Source organism: Idiotropiscis lumnitzeri, chromosome 11, assembly GCF_059441095.1.
Source record: "Idiotropiscis lumnitzeri isolate Australia: NSW breed Sydney's pygmy pipehorse chromosome 11, RoL_Ilum_1.0, whole genome shotgun sequence".
Classification (NCBI taxonomy): Eukaryota; Metazoa; Chordata; class Actinopteri; order Syngnathiformes; family Syngnathidae; genus Idiotropiscis; species Idiotropiscis lumnitzeri.
In genome coordinates, this window is record NC_142401.1 from 5,141,831 (window position 1) to 5,162,879 (window position 21,049).

The following is a 21,049-nucleotide window of genomic DNA, read 5'->3' on the forward strand; positions in this document are numbered from 1 at the left end:
AAGAATAATGACAAATTGTTCAGATTCCAAAATACCGGCTAATAATAATCAGCAGTAGTTCAGATGTTTTTTGGGGTGTTTTTTGTCACCTGGGAGGAAATTTGTGGGGGGGCGCAAGCAGCAGATTTCACTGTGGCGGCAGCGGAGGACGAAACAAAATCTCCTGCTAAGGCATCCAGAGCAAAGTCTGCGGAGGACTGAAGGGGAGACATTTGAATTCAGTTTTCATAATAGTCCTTCCCCCCCAAAAAAATGTTAATATACAAAAAAATAAAAATAAATAAGAATAATAATAATTTGTCTGTTTCTGTAATAGTTCACTGGTGTTGCTTCAAGTGAAATTTTATTTTCAGTGTCAAAAATAAAAAAAAATAAAAAAATTAAAACTTACGTGCGCAGGAGCAGCAGAGGAGGAGACCACCGGAGCCTGGACAGCGGCAGCAGCAGACGAGGTCAAGAAGTCTCCCGAGAGGAGGTCAAGGGCCTCACTGGTATTCATCTTGGGCTGCAAGGTAGAAATGAAAGATGAATTCGATCAACTAAAACTCCAAAAATGCCTCACGTAAACGAGCGTGAGGTGATCTGGTCTCACCTGAGGCTTTGGAGCCGGCAGTTTTTTGAGTTCCTCCTCATTAAACCTGTACTCTGGCGCAATTGAATCCTCCCTCTCGCCGACGAGCACGGCGTCTTCCTCCTTGTGTTTATTCTCCTATCAAAAAGACGACTTCAATTAGTACAAAAAGTCATAACAACACGATGAATTTTCTATGAGTCTGTTACCCCAAAATAACACAAAAAGAAATGAAGCGACAAAACTATTCATTGCGCAGTTAAGTATCGATGTGCCCTGCTTACAGAAACAATGTCCTCGGGTCGAAGTTTGGGGGGTTCTGGTGTTGGTTCTGGAGCTGTCAACGTGTCACCGAGAGCACCGAGAGCATCCAGAGACATGTAGTCGCCCTGAGGGGACAAGACTGCAACTTGAGGAGAGTTCTCATGATCATTATTAGAACCAAGAGCAGAAACGCCAAATTATGATGAATGCATTCAAGATGACCTCATCTGTCTTTGGCTTTCCGTGTGGCGCTAACACCGGAGGACAGTCGGATACCTGCAGAAATACAGGACAGATTTTAAAAATCCTGAAGAGAGAAAGACCCACAAAATGATTTAGAAGTTTGACCTGAGGTGCCTTTCTGGTCAAAGGAGGAAGAGGTGCGTGAACAGCGGACGATTTGCTTGACGTCAAAAGATCTTGAGCGGATAAAATTTTTTTGGTCTGGGAACAGAACAGCGTCGAGTGAACATGACATCATAGTTGGGGTAATCGATATAAATGAGTGCGATTAAAATAAAATTATAATTCTCGATTGGTTGTCTTTTAGTTTGACACCATATTTTTGGGGCAAGAAAAATCATAGCTTTGATCAAAATCTGAGCATGATCAAAAAAGGGAAAAGATCTGAAGAACATTTTTCAGTCCATCTAAATCTACAAATACAAGTTGGCGATGCAAAATGAAAGCCATATTTATAAAAAAAAAACAAAAAAACAAAAAAAAAACAAAGCGCCTGGCATTGTGCTGTGGTCTGACGAGTCCAAATAGTTCTTGTGCTCTGGGCCAAAGAAGAAAAGGGCCATCCAGATTGGATTTCAAAAGTCATAAGCAGCAAAAGAGCGGTAAATGTAGGTCCAAATAACACTTATAAAAGTTTTTCATGTTTACCTGCGGTGGGGCAGCCGAGGAGCTTGTGAAGTCTCCAGACAAAAGGTCTAACGCCTCATTCGTATTCAAGGTGGGCTGCAAGAAGCACAAAGAAAAAATAACTTGAAACATGTTCCCGCGTGACGTAATCTTCGAAGAGCTCTGCGACTTTAAAAACACTAGATCAGCATTTCTCAACAGCGACCCACTTTCATAGACATTAAGAACATTTTTGGAAATAGCCTTTATATGTTCAAAAGCCGTTAAAAATGAGCAGGACGCTCCACCAAAAGCAAATCGCTCGCCATGATGTCCGCCAGCCAGAGGCTGAGCTGCACTGTGTTTGTTTACGGAGATCCACTTCCTGTCTCTTACATAATTACGTCCCATGTGGGAACTCGCTACGCCTCTGTATTAAAATCAAAATAAGAATACGTCTTTTTTTTTTTTTTTACAAGCTGTCCGTCAACCACTTTTTGGGTTCCGACAAACCACAAAACGTTTGATACATACAGTATATGTAATTACATATCTGTAAGATTTTGTGGTTAGCATGAATATCAAATTAGTAATCATCTTTAATCCTGCTGCCCCAGTCTCACCTGAGGTTTAGGGCCAGGTAATTTTTCAAGTTCCTCCTTATTGAACCTGTACTCTGGCGCAATTGAGTCTTCTCGCTCTCCTACACGCACGGCATCTTCCTCTTTGTGTTTTTTCTCCTATCATTAAAAAAAAAAAAAAAAAGAAGAAGAAGAAAAAATGTGAATCAAGTGTCATATCTGACTGCTGTGAATGTGATTTTTTTGGAGGGGATCCTACAGAGACAATATCTTCAGGTCTGAGCTTGGGGGGTTCAGGTTTCGGTGCATCCGCTGGTAGAGTGTCACTAAGAGCGCTGAGTGCATCCAGAGGCAAAGCGCCCCCCTGTGGAGAAAGCACGAAGATGCAGTTCTGTCATTCATCGAGCTTTATGGAGTGGTGGCAGGAGCTCATTTCGAAGGACTTCAGCCTCCAAATTAGTGACTGGTTGCTTTTGAGTTCATTCAACTGCTCTGGGGGGGGGGCACTTTTGGAGTCGCAATTTACACTATGATTGTGAAAAAAAAAAAAAAAACTCACCTGAGAAAGCCTGGGTGCAGCCTGAGAAGACTTGGGTGGAGCAGGACACGAGGAGACAGTTGGAGCAAATGCGGGGACTTCCGCTTTCTACAACAGGAGAAAACAAATATTGTGTTAAGCATTTCTTGTCACATCGCGTCTGCCGTCGTCTGCCGGAGATGTGAAACGCGCCTGTGTGGTAACAGCCGACGAGGTCATGAAGTCTCCGGACAGAAGGTCCAGGGCTTCATTAGTGTTCAATGTGCTCTGCGTGATTTAAAAAAAAATAAAAATAAAAATTTAACAACATGGCAGAGTTCAGCTCATTTTGTGCCTAAATGTTCGAACAAAACTTACGCGCGAAGGAGCAGCAGAGGAGGAGACCACAGGAGCAGCAGACGACGTCGAGAAGTCTCCGGAGAGAAGGTCAAGGGCCTCACTGGTATTCATCTTGGGCTGCAAGGTAGAAATGAAAGATGAATTCGATAAACTAAAACTCCAAAAATGCCTCACGTAAACGAGCGTGAGGTGATCTGGTCTCACCTGAGGCTTTGGAGCCGGCAGTTTTTTGAGTTCCTCCTCATTAAACCTGTACTCTGGTGCAATTGAATCCTCCCTCTCGCCGACGAGCACGGCGTCTTCCTCCTTGTGTTTATTCTCCTACAAGGTGAAGATGGAATTTGAGAAGGCGTTGTGTGCGTGGCGAGCGTACAGCGACGACGCCACATTGAGACGTTCACCTACCGAGACAATATCCTCAGGTCTAAGTTTGGGTTCTGGTTTGGGTTCTGGTGCTGCCAACATGTCACCGAGAGCACTGAGAGCACCCGGAGACATGGCGGCGCCCTGAGGAGACAACAAGTGGTGAGGTTTCAAACCAGAAAGGAATAATACGACAACACTGTGCATATCTGCGGGAAAATATCCAATTTCACATAATTGGCACGATTTTTTATTGAAATAATTTATCTATTTAAATATTTATTTACTGCAAATATCATTTCAAATTTGTTGATGAGTTGATTGCAGCAAAATGTAGTGCAAAAGTGCTACGATGAGTGCAAGGAATGAAATGATTGGCCACTAACCTCATCCGTTTTGGGCTTTGTGTCCAATCCGGCCTTCAGAGAATAATCAGAAGATGCTTTTTCCACCTGGGTTTCTTTTTCAGCAGGGGGAGGAGCCACGCACACCGTTTTCTATAAAGCAGGAAAGAAAAAGTTAACAATAGTTGGAAGCGTTGAAAATTAAAACAACATGAAATGGCAGATTCTGAGCAAAACATTGTTGCTTCATCTCCTTCGGTAGTTTTGGAAGTTTGGAATGTAAATACTGCCACCCACAGGAATGGAGGGGAACGGTATTAAAAATGTTGCTCTTTTATCCCAGACAGGTTTTTTTGGGGGGTTGTTATTTATCTGATATGTTTCGGCGGGAGTCTTTTGACTTCTTCAAGGAGCCCGCTGTTTTTTTTTGTTTTGTTTGTTTGTTTTTTTAAATTAAATACATAAATTCAGATTTCTAATCGATCTTGGATCGTATGACAGACAATACCATTGTGAGTTACAGTATTGCTTTTGTACCTTGAATTGAGCAGGGGGAATTAAAGCGTCCAATGAGAAGTTATCAACTTCCATCTTGGCCTTTTTATCCGCCGGAGGCTGAACTGAAGGACCAGGCGGAGCCACGCCAGCTTGCTGCAAACACCGCCCCGACAAGAGAGAATGAAAATGCAAGGCAAGTGATGCGCATAATGAAAGGGATCAACTTTTGTCGACCTTCACGAGTGGTGGCGCCACATAACACGGGGCAGCAGATGAGGCGGCGGTGCTCTCCTTTTTCTGAGTGGATGAAAATGGAAAAGTAAGTTAACAGCCAAAACAACTTAGATGGAATTTAGAAAATTGACTTTTGAATTTCTTGTGTACAAATAGTTGGATCGTTAAAACAAGCCAGTGAATTTTTCATCACCCTATTCTGTGCCGTTCAAAATGTTGCTGGTTTGTGATGTAACAGTGCGGCAAATTTACATAATTTGAATCCAGTAGCTAGCAAGCAGACTTTTATCACCCCAGAAATGAAACGGAATTTTTTATATTTTGATCTGTAATGGGACTTGAATCCCTTCCCCAGCCCCGACTTTAAAGCCCAAGTCTTTACAGATCGAGCTACGGTTGACCCATTGCAGAAAAAAAAAAATAATAATCTTCACTGCATGCGCCACATGCATGGATCAGCTACTGCAAAGTGTAATTTGGCGGCTTTTAATTATGAAGTGCTGCCGCCACAAATGAAATGCAATGAATGCCGTCTTTATGGTGCCTCACGAGCATTTTTCAGTATTTAAAAATTTTTCGTTGCCCTTCGTCATCGTCATGGAAATGAAAGTCGTCGGGATCGCCCCCTTAAAATCGAGTGATTTTAAACCAGCTGTTAAAGTTCATTTTACGTGTGCGGTAATTGATGATCTTTAGGGCGTTTTGACCGAAGCATGTCGCCGATGTTATCAAGACACCTCGGAACTGTTTGGAATTGTGAAAAAATATATAGAAATGCAAAACAAAAAAATCAAAAACATTTCTGAGTGCGTTGCGACATGTTGACTCTGACCTCCTGAGTTTTGGGTGCAGTTGGAACAGTTGACGTCATGAAACCTGCTGAGAGGGACTCCAGGGCCTCGTCCGTGCTGAGAGGTTTCTGAGGAGAAATGCAGCGTGGAAGTCACCATCAACTCAATACGCAAGTTCTTCCAACAGCGGTTATTTGAATTCCCCACTTAGAGGGCATTTCGGACCACATGCAAACAAAAAGAACAAAACAACTCAGCCACACAAACAAATCAGAAGTGAAGGAAAAGTACAGACACACCCGTCAAACTCCATCAAGAGGCAAAACAGTATCAAATAAACTACCAGCAATTACTCAACTACTTTACACACGCACATTAAAAAAAAAAAAAAATCACGTAACTCACGTTGGAGAAAGAAAATGAGTGGGTAAGGTCATGAGACTCGGGAAAGAAAGGTGAACCCGCGATTGATTCATGAATGTCTTAGAACGTGTGTTTTAATAATTTTGTTTGCCGGACAAGTGCCAACAAGATCTGGAAAGGAAGGCGATGGCTCCTGCACGGCTTGCAAAAGACAACAACCGGCAGTGCAATGCAACATTCCTCACGCTAGTGTGTTGAACTACGTCTACACGAAGAAAAAAAAAAAAACAATTCTTTAAAAAAAAAAAAAAAAAGTAGACACTTACAGGAACATCCTTCGGTATGGCGTCTGCAGGAAGGGGAGCCTAAAAATGACAATTGCAGAGGAAAAAATAAATAAATAAATTTTAAAGTCGTCATTTTTCTTGTTACTTAACCATGCAGTTTTATGTTATTTATTTATTTATTTTTGTTGTTTTTCAAAATGTTCAGTAATACTGCATACAGGTGCATCTCAATAAGTTCCAAAATCGTGATTGAAAAATGAATTTTGTTTAGCGCTTTCATTCAAAATAGTCAAACTTGTGTATTGAATAGAAAAACTATATACGCAGTAAAATGTTTCTGATTTGGCTTGTTATATCTTAACAGCCAAAATTCACGGTCTCGAGAATTATTAATATTTGATTGTGAACTTTCAATCCAGAAAATAGGTTGCCATTTGCTCAATGACATTGTATGTTTTACTTTTGAATTCACTTTTCGTCACGTTCAACTTTCTTGAGATGTAATTGCCTGATGTGATTTGCAGTCATGCACAGATGAATAATTCTGAAATAAAATGCACAAACAATATTTGAAAAGATAAGCAGTCATCACAGTTAATCTGACGAGATCCAAAGTAAAACCTCGATGCTTTCGATTTTAGTGCCACATTACAATCATCCAACTCCGTTCGCTGAAGTTGAATTCAGCCGATTCAGCAAAATGAAATCCGAAACAAAAAAACAAAAAAAACAGCGATGCGGCCAAATTCAGCTCTGAGCATTCTCCTCGCCATAGAACTGACCATATTTTCAAATCTGTAATCCGGAGGCAGCGTGTCGTCTCTTTCCCCACACTTGGGCGCCTTCTCGGATGTGGCGTCGCGCTGCGGCACATGCGACACACGGTTTACTCGCGCCTCGGCCATCTCAAGTGCACTCGCACGTCTGATCTGAAACATCGTGTACCTCTTTGACCTCCGGCCCAGTGAATATCGGTTGTTTCGGGGTGAGCGGGCCAGCTGGCGGGAGAATACTGGCCAAGGCGTCAAACGGATCCACTGCAGGTGTCTGCACATGCCGCACACTTGAGCACACGGGAAGCCAAGCGACAACAGCAACATGCCTTCCAGAGACGATAAATGCTTGTTTACCTCTTTGGCACCGATTGTTTCTGCTGTGGGACGGACTTCGACTTGCACCTGCAGACAAGGAATCCAAATCAATGCGGAGATTTTCACAAGATGAGACACAGTCAAAAACGGACTTTGCGTGAAACAGATTGCACGCCTTGAACTCGTTAGAAAAACAATCAAAAGATCACACCTGGATAATTGAGCGGTCGCACGTCAATAGACAGGCAAAAATGGAATAATAAAAATAAAATATGATGGATTAGATAATTAAAAATATATGTCGTGTAATGCTTTGAGCTTTGAGGTGTCAAACACAAGGCACGGGGGCCAGATCTGGCTCGCGACCTCATTTTATGTGGCCCGCAAAGGATAAATCATGTGGGTCAACTTTTTGTTTTCACTTTGAACAACATTGAGATATGAGATATTGCCATTTATTTAAGAGCAATCCTCCCCTTTTAAAATAAATTGAAGAATTGTTGAACAATTACTGACTGGCTTTTCCATCAATTTGTTCCGTGTATGTAATAACGTAAAATGGATTTATCTGGGTTAACAGTCATCTGAGGGGAACCAGAACGACGATGCGGCTCGTCCACAAAAATGAGTTTGACACCCCGGCTGTAATTTTTTATACCGTGCCCTTTGAATCGGACTTGGCTAAACATGCAATGACTTCTTCTTCTTCTTCTTCTGCTTCCACCAACTCAGGATCATTGTCGTCTAAAGCTCCTAGTGCCTCAAAAAATGTTGTGCCTTTTTTGGTGATGCAACGAGCCAGAGTAGTCTTTGCAAATATAACAAGCACGGACACGTTCCAGTTTTAGACCAAAAAACCCAAAGTCCACCCTCAACAGCAAAGTACCAAGAAAGTTATTTGATGCCATAAACCACGGATGTCAAACAAAGCCCACCACATCATTTTATGCCACCCGCTACAGCAAATCATCTCCGTCCTGTTTCTCGCGAAATCAACGTACAAGTACCGGTATACCTTGGCCGTGTCTTTTGGCGAGCCTTTAGATGTCGACATGGAAGCACTAGCTGCTGCTGCTGTGGTTGCGGCTGTTCCCGTAGCAGCAGTAGAAGACTTTATAGTGGTGACACTTGACGTCTACAAACCAAACCACACCAAAGACTTAAAAACACGTCAATTGAATCCAAAATATCCCAAATTGAAAGAAAAATGTTCCAGGATAATGCAGAAAGCAACAAAATGCAACCATCCATCACCCGTTGAGCTGAAACAGTTACCTTCGACATCATTTGGGGACCGCCCCTCGGCCCAGACAATGTCATGTTGACAACAGTTGACCCAGCAGACGACATGTCAATAACAGCCGCTTTGGTGTTAGTCTACAAACCAAGGAGCAAGTGTTTAACGGACGCCGTGAGGTTATTGGAGCAGGCCGCTCAAAAGCTGGCAGGAAAGCATCCAATCCCGAAAGCAAAGACAGAGCAGTGTGCGATGTGCTGCAGCAACACAGGTGAAAGGTCACGATGCGAAGAGAGCTGAGGCAACACACGTGAAACGAAGAAGCCCGTGAATGGCATCCAGACAAGCGAACGACACCACAAAAAAGGAAGCAGGAAGTTCCTGTCACACCGAAGCCAAGCCCTTCCGCTTCGACCGTCATCACGCTGTGTCACACTACCTCGGCGGATTTAGCTTTGGGAAATCTCTGTGCCGCTGTCCTGATGGAAGTACTTCCTGCGGTGCCACCTTTTGCTGTGGTAACTCCCCCAGGCTTTGAAGCCATGGTGGAGCCCGATGACGCCTTCTGAAAAGCACCGGGCGTCAAGATGTCCATCATCTGCTCTCGTTTACAGATTACGGTTGCTTGTAGCAAAAAAGTAACTCGTCACTCAAATAATTAATATCTCATTCACTACTAGCCAAGTAAAAAAAAAAAAAGGATCTTTGACGTCTTTAGCCGTCAATGGGAGTAAATGAGATATTGTAGGGGTAGAAGAAATTTCTTTGTCATTGGCCCTAAATTGAGTCAACGTCAACTCATTGATGACATCAGTTATATTTTTTTAAATTGATAATCTGTGCGGGTAACTATTGCCAACAGCCGCTAACAACTATTATTTATTTTTTCATTTCCATATTTTTTCAGGCTATAAGGTGCATATGCATATAAGCCGCAGCAACTCTTTAAAAGAATAAATCCCCCCCCCCAAAAAAAACGATTTATAAACCGCACCAGGCTAAAAGCCACAGTTTTCTTTGTTCAAAACAATTTGCTGTTTACAGCATGTCCAGAACGATTTTGTACTGTGAATGCACATAAAGCTACATGAACAGATAGTTAAAACAGTGCCTTTCAACACGGCAACAACTTTGATCATTAAAACAGAACAGAATCAAGAGGGGAAAAAAAAAATCACGATTTACCATATTTTCTGAACTATACAGCGCCCCTAGTGGTGAAAGAAAAGCCGCACCGTTCTATTAGCCGCATGGTTGAAAATCGAGGGAAAAAGTAGCGGCTTATAGTCCGGAAAACACGGTATGTACGCTTGCCATACAGCTGATCCATTCATCCAAACACATTTAGACACCTTCACTGCCAGTTAAAAATTGTAAAAGTCCAGCTCCAATTCCCGTAACACAATTCCGTGTCACTATTGGCAGCAGTGCGACGGTCTTTGAGTCAGTGAAGGCGTCAGAGTGTGAAATTTGCGAGCCGGGTATCGCTGTTACAGAAAGCGTTTGGTGATTACGCGGACAACTGGATTTAAAGCGGTTGGCTAGCTAACGTTAGCGGATGACTTCTCGGATGGGTTCACAGCTGCACTTGCGCTTTTGTTAGAATTTGGAGATATACTTGCATAGTTAGCAAGTGACCATGCTAACGGTCTCACATTAGTAATATGATTATAATGTAAATATGAAATATTTGTACATTCTTGATGTTTGGTTGCTAGCATGCTGCGCTGAGCGACTTCCTGTTGATTTCAGCAAAGTTTTTTTTTTTTTTAATTTGAAACTAGATTGGCGATTTAGCTAGCAGTGAATGAGGAGTGATAAAGTTGACACGACAATTAATCAATTCGACCCATAAGTGGGTTGTGATGTGGGCGTTTATGTACATAGAATAAATTAGAATGTCACGTTTTCTTCTTCATGAACAAAGTGGCAGTTAAGCAGACTGACAGACGAAGATCTAAATCTCATTCTGTTTTCGTAATACATCCCCCGTATTACCAGCCAAGCAGGTTATCTGAGGGTGCCACTAAATTCAAGAACTCACGACAACGTGACAATCGGCCACATGATTTGTATGACGTTTCTTTAAGTTAACGAGATATCCAAATTTTTTTCTTTCATTTTGAATTTAGATAGTATGGCAAAAAATAATAATAAAAAACCCCGTCACTGCGGAATTATATGTTCAAATCCGTAGCTAATTATGGCAAGGAGTATAGACCGAACTGTTTCCTGTGATCTGTTAGCGCACTCCTGCAGAATGACAGGCACTTGTAAATTGACCCAAGGAGGAGGCACTAAAGAAGGGTGCAAAGGTCACATCCTAATAATAAGAGTCCCTTATGGCTTCAACTCAGTCTTTAAATAAAAACACCACAATATAAAAGGAAAAGATTTGACGTGCAGCAAAAAAAAAAGATTTTGAGCCAATCACTCAGCAAACTAATCCATCGCGACAGACCACATAAATATGTACAAGTGGATTGTTTAAAATTGATCCAAGCTCCGGATTTCATGCCAGCATTTAAACATGTATTAATTGAATAAAAAGTCTTTCAAAAGATGAACTATTTTCGTGTTGACTGAGAAACCGGGCGTTACCTTCACGTCACAAAAAAAAAAGGGACATCATATCTTCCCTTTTTCAACTTTAGACATCGCGATCAAAACATCTGACTCTGGAACAGGAAAAGCAACAACAATACCGCACGGTCCACATAGCAGCGAGGTCAGAGGTCATCAAGACAACAGTGCCCCCTCGCAACCAATGGGGGATTAGCAACTGGAGAAAGTGACATTTGAGATAAAGATCGTCGCGGCGATTAAAGAGGAGGGTTTTTGTTACCTCAAACTGGGAAGGCTGAGTTGCGGGTTTGGGCGTGGCCTGGCTCGGCTGCGACTGCGACTGCAAAGACAAGCGGACGAGTTACGCATGCAGGGAAAAAGAAAACACACTGATAAATAACATTAAATTTAATTAGATGGTGGAGAAATAGACTCTAAGCAGTTCATCTTTGGATCGAAGGAATCTTTGAGATTTCTCATTAGTTTAAAAAATGGAGTCAAAGTCGGCGACAAAACAAAAAAAATTTTTTTAAATCATCCAGCGGGTAGCTACGGTCGCTGGAAGGTCATTTCTCACATGAGGTCTGCATAAAACTAAAGGACCTCTGTGGTGATGTCATAATTATGTGTAACTATGAGGTGTGTCTGTTTTGTTGAACCATGCGCACAGAAGAACACGTTGAGGCAGAAAAGGCAAATTATTGCCATTTACCGTATTTTCCCGACTATAAAACCGCTACTTTTTCCCTCGATTTTGAACCATGCAAATAATACAACGGTGTGGCTTTTCTGTGGATTTTTCTTCCACCAGTAGGGGGCGCTCTATAGTTCAGAAAATACACAGAAAAAAATCTCGATTTTTTTCTTCTTCTCTTGCGTCTGTTCTGTTCAAATGATCAAAGTTGTTGCCGTGTTAAAAGGCACTGTTTTAACAATCTGTTTTGGGACCTTTATGTGCATTCCCAGTACAAAATCGTTCTGTACATGCACTAAACAACAATTTTTTCTGTGGCTAACAGTCTGGTGCGGCTTGTGTATCTTTTTTTTTTTTTTAGAAAGAGTCGCTGCACCTTATATGCAGGTGCGCCTTATGGTCCGGAAAATACAGTACATTAGCCATTTATTTTGTGGATGTAAAGTACAAAGAAGCTTGATTGATTGATTGATTGATGACTGTGAGGGAGACAGCTAACCACATGCTCTACCATGCCACCCCTTTCCACAAACCAGTAATAATATATTGCAATCATACTGGAACCAGTTCGTAAAGAAAAAAAAAATTATAAATTATATTTACATTTTTGGAATAAAATATATTTTTCCCCCCCCAATGCATATCACCGTCAGTTATACAATATACAGATTTTCTCTACATGCACGGCAACCATTTTGAACTCTTTGTGATTACGTGTGTGGTTGCAACGGAGGAAATAAATCTTTTTGTTAAAATGTCGCAGACATCTCAGGGGATGTTCGATTGGTACACTATTGCCTCACCGACGGGTGTTGCATGGAACACCAAGTGGGTCATGGTCACATGTTCGGTCAAAGCGTGCAAATCACGTGTGTTGTTCGCACTCGCTTTGCCTCAACGGCAATATACTGTTTGTCATTTCTCGACTTGATACGATGAGAGACAAATAAAGCTGTTTATTGAGAAGTGAGAGAATAATGAAGCGAGCATCACCCTGCCACATGGTTACTCATGTGCTTCTGGTTATGGCAGTAAACAATGTTGTTGCTAAGTTACCCAAAATGTGCTGAGTGAACTTCGGTGGGAAACAAGCGTCAACAGGCTGGGCGATTTTCATTATGATCAGTTGATGTAGAAGAAAAACAAATCTCATTACGAGTCCCTTGAGCCAGATATTTCATATGTTTTCTCTCTCTCTCTCTCTCTCTCTCTCTCTCTCTCTCTCTCTCTCTCTCTCTCTCTCTCTCTCTCTCTCTCTCTCTCTCTCTCTCTCTCTCTCTCTCTCTCTCTCTCTCTCTCTCTCTCTCTCTCTCTCTCTCTCTCTCTCTCTCTCTCTCTCTCTCCCCCCCCCCCCCACCCTCCCTCCCTCCACCATTTGAACCCCTTTTTAAACAAATGAATATCAACTTCAAATATCGATTATCGGCCTCCATGACGACTACTAATCGGTATCGGCCCTGAAAAAAGCACATCGTTCATGTACGAATGAGGAGGCTCAAGAATTTGAAACTTCGACATCTCAGCATTCAGGGAGGCACTGCAATTTCCTCAAGTTTCAACTCGGAACAAACGGCAAAGCTGAAAATGACATCATCACTGAATAACATCATCGCTGCATGTGTGCTATACTTTCCCAACCCTGCATACCACATCGAAATGACGCTCCAGTCGAAGCACACGTGAACATATGAAGGAACCTTCTCGTACTATTTGTGCCATTCAAATGTAAGGGAAGTTGCCCAACAGGATTTGGTGACTCATTAGCGCAGTACAAATAAAAGAGGTTTCCTAAAAACATGCTACCGAGATGCTAACAAAGATAGAGTCAAGTAGCCCATCCGACGTCGTAGAAACGATCAAATCAAACGCACAGACTTCACTTCAAGTTCCAACTTTGGGTTATCCGGGGTTGCCATGGCAATGAAGTAAAAACAAATGAGTACAGACTGGGCGACGTTAGTGAGAATAAAACAAACATTTTTATACTGTCGTATTTTTGACTAAAATATTTTGAGCGTCACGAGGAACCGAAATGTAATATTGAATAAGATCTTTAGCAGCACTTGAAATGTCATTGACAGTCGAGAGTCTCATGAAAAAAATGAATAAAAAGAAAGAAAGGCCATAAATTTTGCTCAATTTTGCCAAAGTGTTTCAAAGCCTTGACAGCCGATTTTTCACGACGTTTCTTAATTTAGTCAATCCAGCATTTGAGTAACGATCCGTTAATAACGTAAAAGGTCAACATCATTTGTTCAGAAAGTAGTAACGAGGTTTCACAACCGGGAGTATAAATTTTTGACCCACCCAAACTTCAATCCAGGCTTCATGTTGTGCCACCTGCAACATTCCAACATTCTTCACCCGTTGTCCATCGACGCACACACCTCAAGCAAACAACATTTGTTCACAGCGACCGTACCAAAACTGAACATAGTCCATTTCATACTCCTCTCAAGTTCAACCAAATCAAGCACTTGCAAAAGCTGCAATTAAGGAGTTTTTTTCTTTTCACTGCATTCATTTATCAAAAAAAGTAAAATACGTAACCAAACTAGACTATAAAACCAAATAAAACATGTAACGTTACTGTGGTTCCAGATGAAAGATGTTGCAGAAAGCGACTGTAAGTGTACCGATTCTGATCATTTAATAGCATCATTTGGAAAATTAATTTATTCCTGTTAATCTGACAAAACAAGGTGCTCCGTACTTTTATGTAACGGGAAAATATTTTACGTTGCAAATTTCTCAATTGAGTGACATACGGAATCAAGTGTACTGCACCGTATACAAACAATTCCACACCCTTTGTCACAATCTCACAGGGATGTACGAATGTGCGTCACCCAGGCAGGTATTTCTTCAATTTCGCTCTCCCCGATTTAGCGAGATGAAGTAACCGAAATGACAATAACAGAACTCAGATAAAGTTCAGAACAGCTGAGCGTGCGTACGCCCAAAATAGGAACAAGAGTCTACTTAATGGCTTCAAGGGTAACATCACAAAGGTGATCAACATTCTCTTGTCAGCAAGGGCGTGACTTTGGTTTCGATGGGTGTGTTGCAAAGATCATGGTATTAAAAAGATAACATAAAAAAAAGGTTATTATAGTCTGGGAATTTTAATTATAGTTAGTTTTTTATTTAGTTTTGAGGGTTTTTTTTCCTATTTACTTTTAAAGAGTTATCAGGGCGGGTTTGTTCATTTTTATTAGTTTTAGTTTTTTCAAAAACACTTCGTTTTTGTTCGTTTTGAGTTTTGTCTCTTTAAATTGAGTTAATTTTAATTAGTTTTCGCGCGTGTTTGTACATTTTTATTAGTTTTAGTTTTTTAAAAAACACTTTCATTTCGAGTTTTTTTAAGTGAGTTAGTTTTAATTAGTTATCAGGGCGGGTTTGTTCATTTTTATTAGTTTTAGTTTTTTCAAAAACACAGTTTTTGTTCATTTTAGTAGTCATTTTTGTGTTTTACAAGTGTTCAAGATTAAAAAAAAAAGACCATGGTAAGTATTGTGCAGTGAAAATTCAACAAAAAATATGATCTCAAAAACATTGACTTGTTTGCCAAGTTGCCAACTTCAAAAGTTGATTTGTAGTGTACCATTTTCTCCCTATACTGTTTATATTTCTTTCTCGTATAAAGCATAAAAATTTTTTTAGTTTTGAATTCAAACTGAAACCGTTTTTTTTCTATGTGAGTTTGTTATTTCAATATTTTTGGTTGACTAAAACAACCTCAGCGCACAAACAATGCAGTAGGCCCAGGCCTAACACAACTATGCAGTTTAAGCTGGAGCCTGTTTTGAAAAGTGATGACTAATCTCAGGCTCCGCCCCTCAAAACCACAGCCTGACACACGCAAACTTGGATGACGGCAGCTGCTTCTCGAGCGACTGCGATGACTTAAAATAGAGCAAGCAGCTCAAACAGATGAAAACAGCGGTGGGCCTCATCACGGCGTGAAAGGTGCACGTGACGAGAAGAGTGAAAGGACGCAACTTCGTGACGCAGTACCAGCGTCGGTCCGGCTCGGCGCTGGAGTATAAATACACTGGACGCACCGCATTTCATTCCTAATGGAGTACTGCCTTGTGTCATTTTCTAGCTGTTGTCACGTCTCTCTGCCTTGTTGTGTTGCATAAATGTCAAAGGTCTCCAATGTCCACTGTACTACCATTTTCCAACCTTGACAAATTTCATATGAGAAAATCTCACAACGAAAAGGCCACAAATTGTGTTTGAATGAAATAAGCTCATCTCAATTGATTAATCAGTCGCAGAGCACAGCTGAAAAACTCATGAGAAACATTTTTTTATGGGATGCATTTATGTAAATATGGCCGCAGGGGATGGCGACCGAGCCCTCCTCACTACGGTTGTGGAAATAAAGCTCCTCAACTCATAATGTTCCAGGACTGGCGTCACAAAAGATAACCCGTATGAATTTAAAATCCAAAACGACAAGCGAAAGGTATCCATGCTCGAGGAATTGCGAGCTGGTGCGTTGTCATGGTGATGAAGCCACAAGTTGTCCTGCAATAATTCTCGCCTCTTCTCACGCTCTGAACAAAGCAAATGCTGCAGGATCTCTTTGGATCGAGGGGGGTAATACTTTTAGTTTGGGTTTAAAATACTGGATAACTTTTAGTCCTGGAATTTTTCTGACACGCCTTGTATGGCCTTGCCACTGTTTTTTTTTTTTAGAAGTTCTGTCCTATGTTAGGCAAGATATGCTCTATATTGTAAATTATTATAACATTATGCAGTCTGGGAAAGTGTATCATTTGGTCATCTGAATAAGGAAAGTTCTGTTTTGGTGGCGGGCCACATCGTTGAAAAAGTGCAATATCCGCATCATTCATAAGACAAAGAAACAATGACGCACCTTAGATAACATTTGCTGAAACAATAATGATCAGATACTGTCTGAGCATGATGACACATGCAAGGTATTAATAGAACGTCACTGTCATGTGTTGTTTGCTCCAACAACAAAGTCTGTGAAAGCGACTTTTCAACCCCGATAGCTCGACACACGACAAACGTGATCAAAACGCATACGGTTGACAAACTAGCCTGCATACGCGAGCCGTAGAAGCGTTGACAGGTCGCAGTCAGGAAGTCCTGCCACACACATTTACCAACGAGAAACTCCATACGTACCATAAGTTTGCTTTTGCGATTCACTCCTCTATAAAACTCGTTATATGAAAGGCTAAGATGTTCCTTTCAGGCTGTATCACCTTAGATCCTCTCTGGGGTAAACAATATGAATCCACATTCATGCTCATGAACACACACGCACACACACACACATCTGAAAACACACACGCCCAACCGAGCGCAACTTACCGCTCCGCCCTTTAGGAAGTGCACAACAAGCTGGCATGTCTCAGTCAAGCCCCTCCCCCTCACCCTGAAGCCAGCTGAGCAGGCTCAGTCAGATTGGACAGATGGCCCAAAACAGAACCGCCCACTTGTCGCTGACTGCGTGGAAAAAAAAAATAATGCATGAATCAACTCGAGGGGGGGGCACCTATTGAGTGGACATGCGGAGGCCTTCAATAAAAAAAGGCACGTGGACGTTCAATAACCGACATGATGGGTTTTCAGTTTTTGCGTGAAGAAAACGCAGAAAGGCCCGAGTGGTCGGGCAGCGTCTGGGTGTGACTGATTGACTCACTGCTCTGGAATCTCAACTGCGCACACACACTCCAAAAGAGACTTGAGTGTGTGCGGTTGGAAAGAGGAGAAAAGAAAGAGGCGGACTCGATCACATGTTGTCCCGACCCAACCCAACATGTCGGCGAACAAATGGGATCATTTCAAAATCCAAAAGAATCAACCTAAGACATGTTTCCTGCGGCCTTTGTAAGAACTTTAAAAGCACATGTGAATAAATGCAGAGGAAACTTCTGGAAGGAGCAGAAAGTCACTTGAGTGAAGCGAGAAGAGGATTGCGATGGAGAGCAGCGCCTCCCTGTGTCTAATAATACTCATGACACGTAAGTGACACTGATGAAGTGGCGCTCTTCGCTGTGGGCTCGCCGTGACTGCCTTCTCACACTTTAGTGATATTTTCTGATTCCATTATCTGTGTGCTGGGGCACTTTTGTTTAAATGCGAGTCATCGCTGAGAATTTTCATATTGTCGCCATCTGTCAGTACGCAAGCGTTGGCCACGGTTTTAAGTGCGGTTCTGCCACATTCTGAGTCTTTAGTAGCGGTGCAACGGGTCATCTTTGATCCGTGATCTTTTTCAACGTATTTTTCAATTATGTGCACGCGTCATGTTTCAGGAAAGGGAATGGGCCTTAAATTGTACTTTAACTCATTTAATTCCAGAAATTTCACGAGAGGAAACCCCTCAATTCCAGCGTTTTTCTGTATTTTGACTTTTGATATTGTGTTCTAATGCTAAAAAAAAAAGCTATGACGTTAGGCTAAGACGTACAAATACGTCTTTGGGAGACAGGGACTACGTTTTTGAAAATGTATATGTATTTCTTATGGTTAATATTAGCACTTAGAAATACGAGTAGAGCAATAGCAGAAGTAGTAGTATTAACGATATTATTGTATTGATCGCAATGTGCCGAATGTTGTGTGTAAAGTGTACCTAATGATGTGTCCAATTTTAAGACGTGAACTCATGTTTACATGTTCAAAATATCACATGAATAAACCTGCCTCAAATCCAACTAGTAATGCACATAAAATTAGGAAAGCCCTTTAATCGAAAACAGGCTCCCCCTACGGTATAAATTATCCAAAGCCAATCCACACAGAGAGCGAGATCGCCAAATTTGGTCGGAATATTTTGTCTGTTTTGGGATCTGAGAAGAGCAAACCTACTTTAAGAGCTCCACTCGGCCGAATGAGACAACAGAGCGTCTCGTTCTGCTTTTTGACTGCAACAAAGAGCAAGTGTGTCTCTGAACGCCAACACTACATGCTTGTACTGGATCCAAAAATGCCTGACTTGGTCGCCCCTGACAACACTTATCTGTGTTGTCAAATAATGAAGCAAAGCAGACTCTGGCCCCGCCCATACAGAGGTTGTTGTCTTAAAGGTTTTCTTATCTCAGAGCCTGGGAGCCTTGCATTGTTGTGGCGTGAAATGACAGCTCATTGAAATAGAATTAGGATGTGTGATGGATCTTTTAAAAACAGCAAAGTAAAAATGTGATCGGCTGCGGAAGAAACCGGAATTGTGTTGATGCCAAGAAACATTGAAGAAAGTGAGTCGAAATGTCGCCAACTAACTTTTGAGGACGACGCTGCAATGACCCGCGGGGAAGACCAAACTAAAAGTGAACAGGAAGGGAATGTTTGACGTGCGTGTGCGTGCCTTAACATGCAAAGCCGAGCGCGGCGCAAACAGCTGGCATAGCAAAATGCAAGATCGTCATATTTGCCTGTGACGTGTTCTGGGTCGTCCATTGTTTTTTGTTTTTTGGGATTTAGCTTTTCATTCATGTTAGCAAATCCACAAGAGACCTGCTAAAACCTCACCTATCAATTTAAATAGACAAAGAAATCGCCACAGGCAATTCTTACGTGTCAACTGGGTGTGTTCGGGTACTTCAACCTGCTAACATGCAATTGCACTAATGTTAATAAACAGCAAAATAGAAGTGCAAAGTTGCGTAAGTGTGCACACCCTAAAACAAAGCACACTTTGCTTAAATAACAATATTCCCTCTTTTGGGAAAGAAGTCGTAAGGGGCCAAAATTGACGAAGAGTTGAAACAGTTCATGGAGGTCCTCATTTTTTTTTTAACACTCAGTTGCAAAAAGAAAATAAATAAATAAAAAATAAATGTCTGGCCTGCTAAAATATTACCGAGCAAACAATCATAGATAATAAAAGGAAAACTTTGTCAGGCGTCTCCACTTTACTGAGCGCCTTTCAAGTTTGTTTTGTTTTTTTCTTGACCAGACTTTGGGTTTGAGCATTTCACTGAGGATGTTGACTTCCTTCCAGTGCGCCGTATATTTTTAGACTTCCATGAAGGATTGTGGCGCTTATGCGGGTGATGCCGTAAAATGTGCTGTATTAATACTCTAACGTAAAACGTGTGTCCATAAATAGCAAACTACACCGTTTCTCCTCTTCAAGGTCACGTGGGAAGCTCGAGCTTTTTCCAGCTGACCTCGGGTGGGGGGGGGGGACACCCTGGCTGATTAGCTGTCAATCACAAGACTGAAAAGCATTCCCGCTCACATTAACACCTGAAAGTAACTCAAAGCTGTACAGAACGGCCCACATTAGCATGCAAGCATGATTTAATTGAGCAGCGAAACATCTCCAGTTTCCTTGCGCATCTTATGTCCTCCCGCTTTAGGTGCCCTTCGCTCTGCCTTCTCTAAATTTAGCTCCATACATGACCCCCCCAACCCACCGAGTTTGCTTCTCTTCAATTCAACGTAGCCTCCCACACAGCTTTTAACGAGATCAAGATATGAACCTTAAAGTCGGGCTACGGAGTCCTGTGCAGTTACGCACAACCACGTCCAATGCAAAATCATTCGAATTCGGAAAACGTGCGGACCGATGACATAATGCGTGACAAACGGATAGATGAACGTTCATCTCATCCATTCGGCGGATTCCTCCTTACGTATTTTAAGATTTGCTTCACATACGTGAATACTTGATTTCAATAGCAGGTTATTGACGACAACGGACGTTCAGAGTTCAGACGCGGTGTGAAAAATGACGTGCACATGACACGGTGGTGACTCAAAACATGGGACGATGTGCTTTCCTGACAAAGTACACTGCTTCTGAACGTGACATGGACATGATGCAACAATGCGGTTCTTGTAACGTCTTACTTGTCAGTTTATCGTGATCACGCTTATTATATATTACGAAATAATGAAAAAAAAAACTTGAAAAATGATTTTGCTAACAAAATAATCTAAAAACAAAAAATAAACTGAAGCTACATCTTTTGTCTAGAACACTAACTAAAAGAAACTATAATTATAGCATCTCAACGACGATCATACATGTGCTTTCGGTATAATTTCTATATTGCAGTATATCCATCGCGATGGAAGAAGGAAGTTCAAACAGTTGCCGGAGTTAAATATATTACACAATACATGGTGAGCTTTTTTTTCCAACTTACACTCAACAACGACTCTATATTAAAAAAAATTAAAAAAATGTTTTTTTAAATAAATAAAAACTAATACTAAAACTAATAAAAACTAAACAAAAATTGAGCATTTTTGGAGAAAAAAAACCTCTAAAAATATAGTCGCAATTAACAAAATTCCAAAACAAAAAAACTATCATGAAAAATCCAAAATATTACCACCCCGATTGTGATGCAGTCCGTATCAGGAGGCCGTAATGTAAGTAGAAGGAGTTACTCGCTGACTCCCACCCCTAAAGTAAACAGCAATAAAAGAAAAACCGAGTC

The 21,049-nt window shown here is 41.4% G+C and overlaps 1 protein-coding gene across 22 annotated transcripts in view; it reads right to left on the reverse strand.

Moving 5' to 3' along the window:
* Nucleotides 1-21,049, reverse strand: part of cast (calpastatin) — a 32,875-nt gene that overhangs the window by 4,628 nt on the left and 7,198 nt on the right. For 4 of the 22 annotated variants that reach the window (XM_088308679.1, XM_088308682.1, XM_088308688.1 and 1 more), the window contains exons 2-27: nt 11,196-11,255; nt 8,790-8,915; nt 8,389-8,490; nt 8,129-8,248; nt 7,153-7,200; nt 6,968-7,069; nt 6,805-6,885; nt 6,062-6,100; nt 5,414-5,500; nt 4,582-4,644; nt 4,387-4,500; nt 3,892-4,002; nt 3,548-3,649; nt 3,347-3,463; nt 3,161-3,259; nt 2,996-3,070; nt 2,825-2,911; nt 2,525-2,629; nt 2,308-2,424; nt 1,727-1,801; nt 1,184-1,279; nt 1,058-1,111; nt 856-960; nt 593-709; nt 392-505; nt 90-197 (exon numbers count right to left, since the gene is read on the reverse strand). In XM_088308679.1, coding sequence (XP_088164805.1) covers nt 90-197; nt 392-505; nt 593-709; nt 856-960; nt 1,058-1,111; nt 1,184-1,279; nt 1,727-1,801; nt 2,308-2,424; nt 2,525-2,629; nt 2,825-2,911; nt 2,996-3,070; nt 3,161-3,259; nt 3,347-3,463; nt 3,548-3,649; nt 3,892-4,002; nt 4,387-4,500; nt 4,582-4,644; nt 5,414-5,500; nt 6,062-6,100; nt 6,805-6,885; nt 6,968-7,069; nt 7,153-7,200; nt 8,129-8,248; nt 8,389-8,490; nt 8,790-8,915; nt 11,196-11,255 — 2,424 coding nt within the window. Of the gene's footprint in view, nt 1-89; nt 198-391; nt 506-592; nt 710-855; nt 961-1,057; nt 1,112-1,183; nt 1,280-1,726; nt 1,802-2,307; nt 2,425-2,524; nt 2,630-2,824; nt 2,912-2,995; nt 3,071-3,160; nt 3,260-3,346; nt 3,464-3,547; nt 3,650-3,891; nt 4,003-4,386; nt 4,501-4,581; nt 4,645-5,413; nt 5,501-6,061; nt 6,101-6,804; nt 6,886-6,967; nt 7,070-7,152; nt 7,201-8,128; nt 8,249-8,388; nt 8,491-8,789; nt 8,916-11,195; nt 11,256-13,916; nt 13,974-16,775; nt 16,957-21,049 lie in introns of those variants that run through there. The other 18 variants (XM_088308694.1, XM_088308701.1, XM_088308699.1 and 15 more) reach the window with 11 other exon arrangements.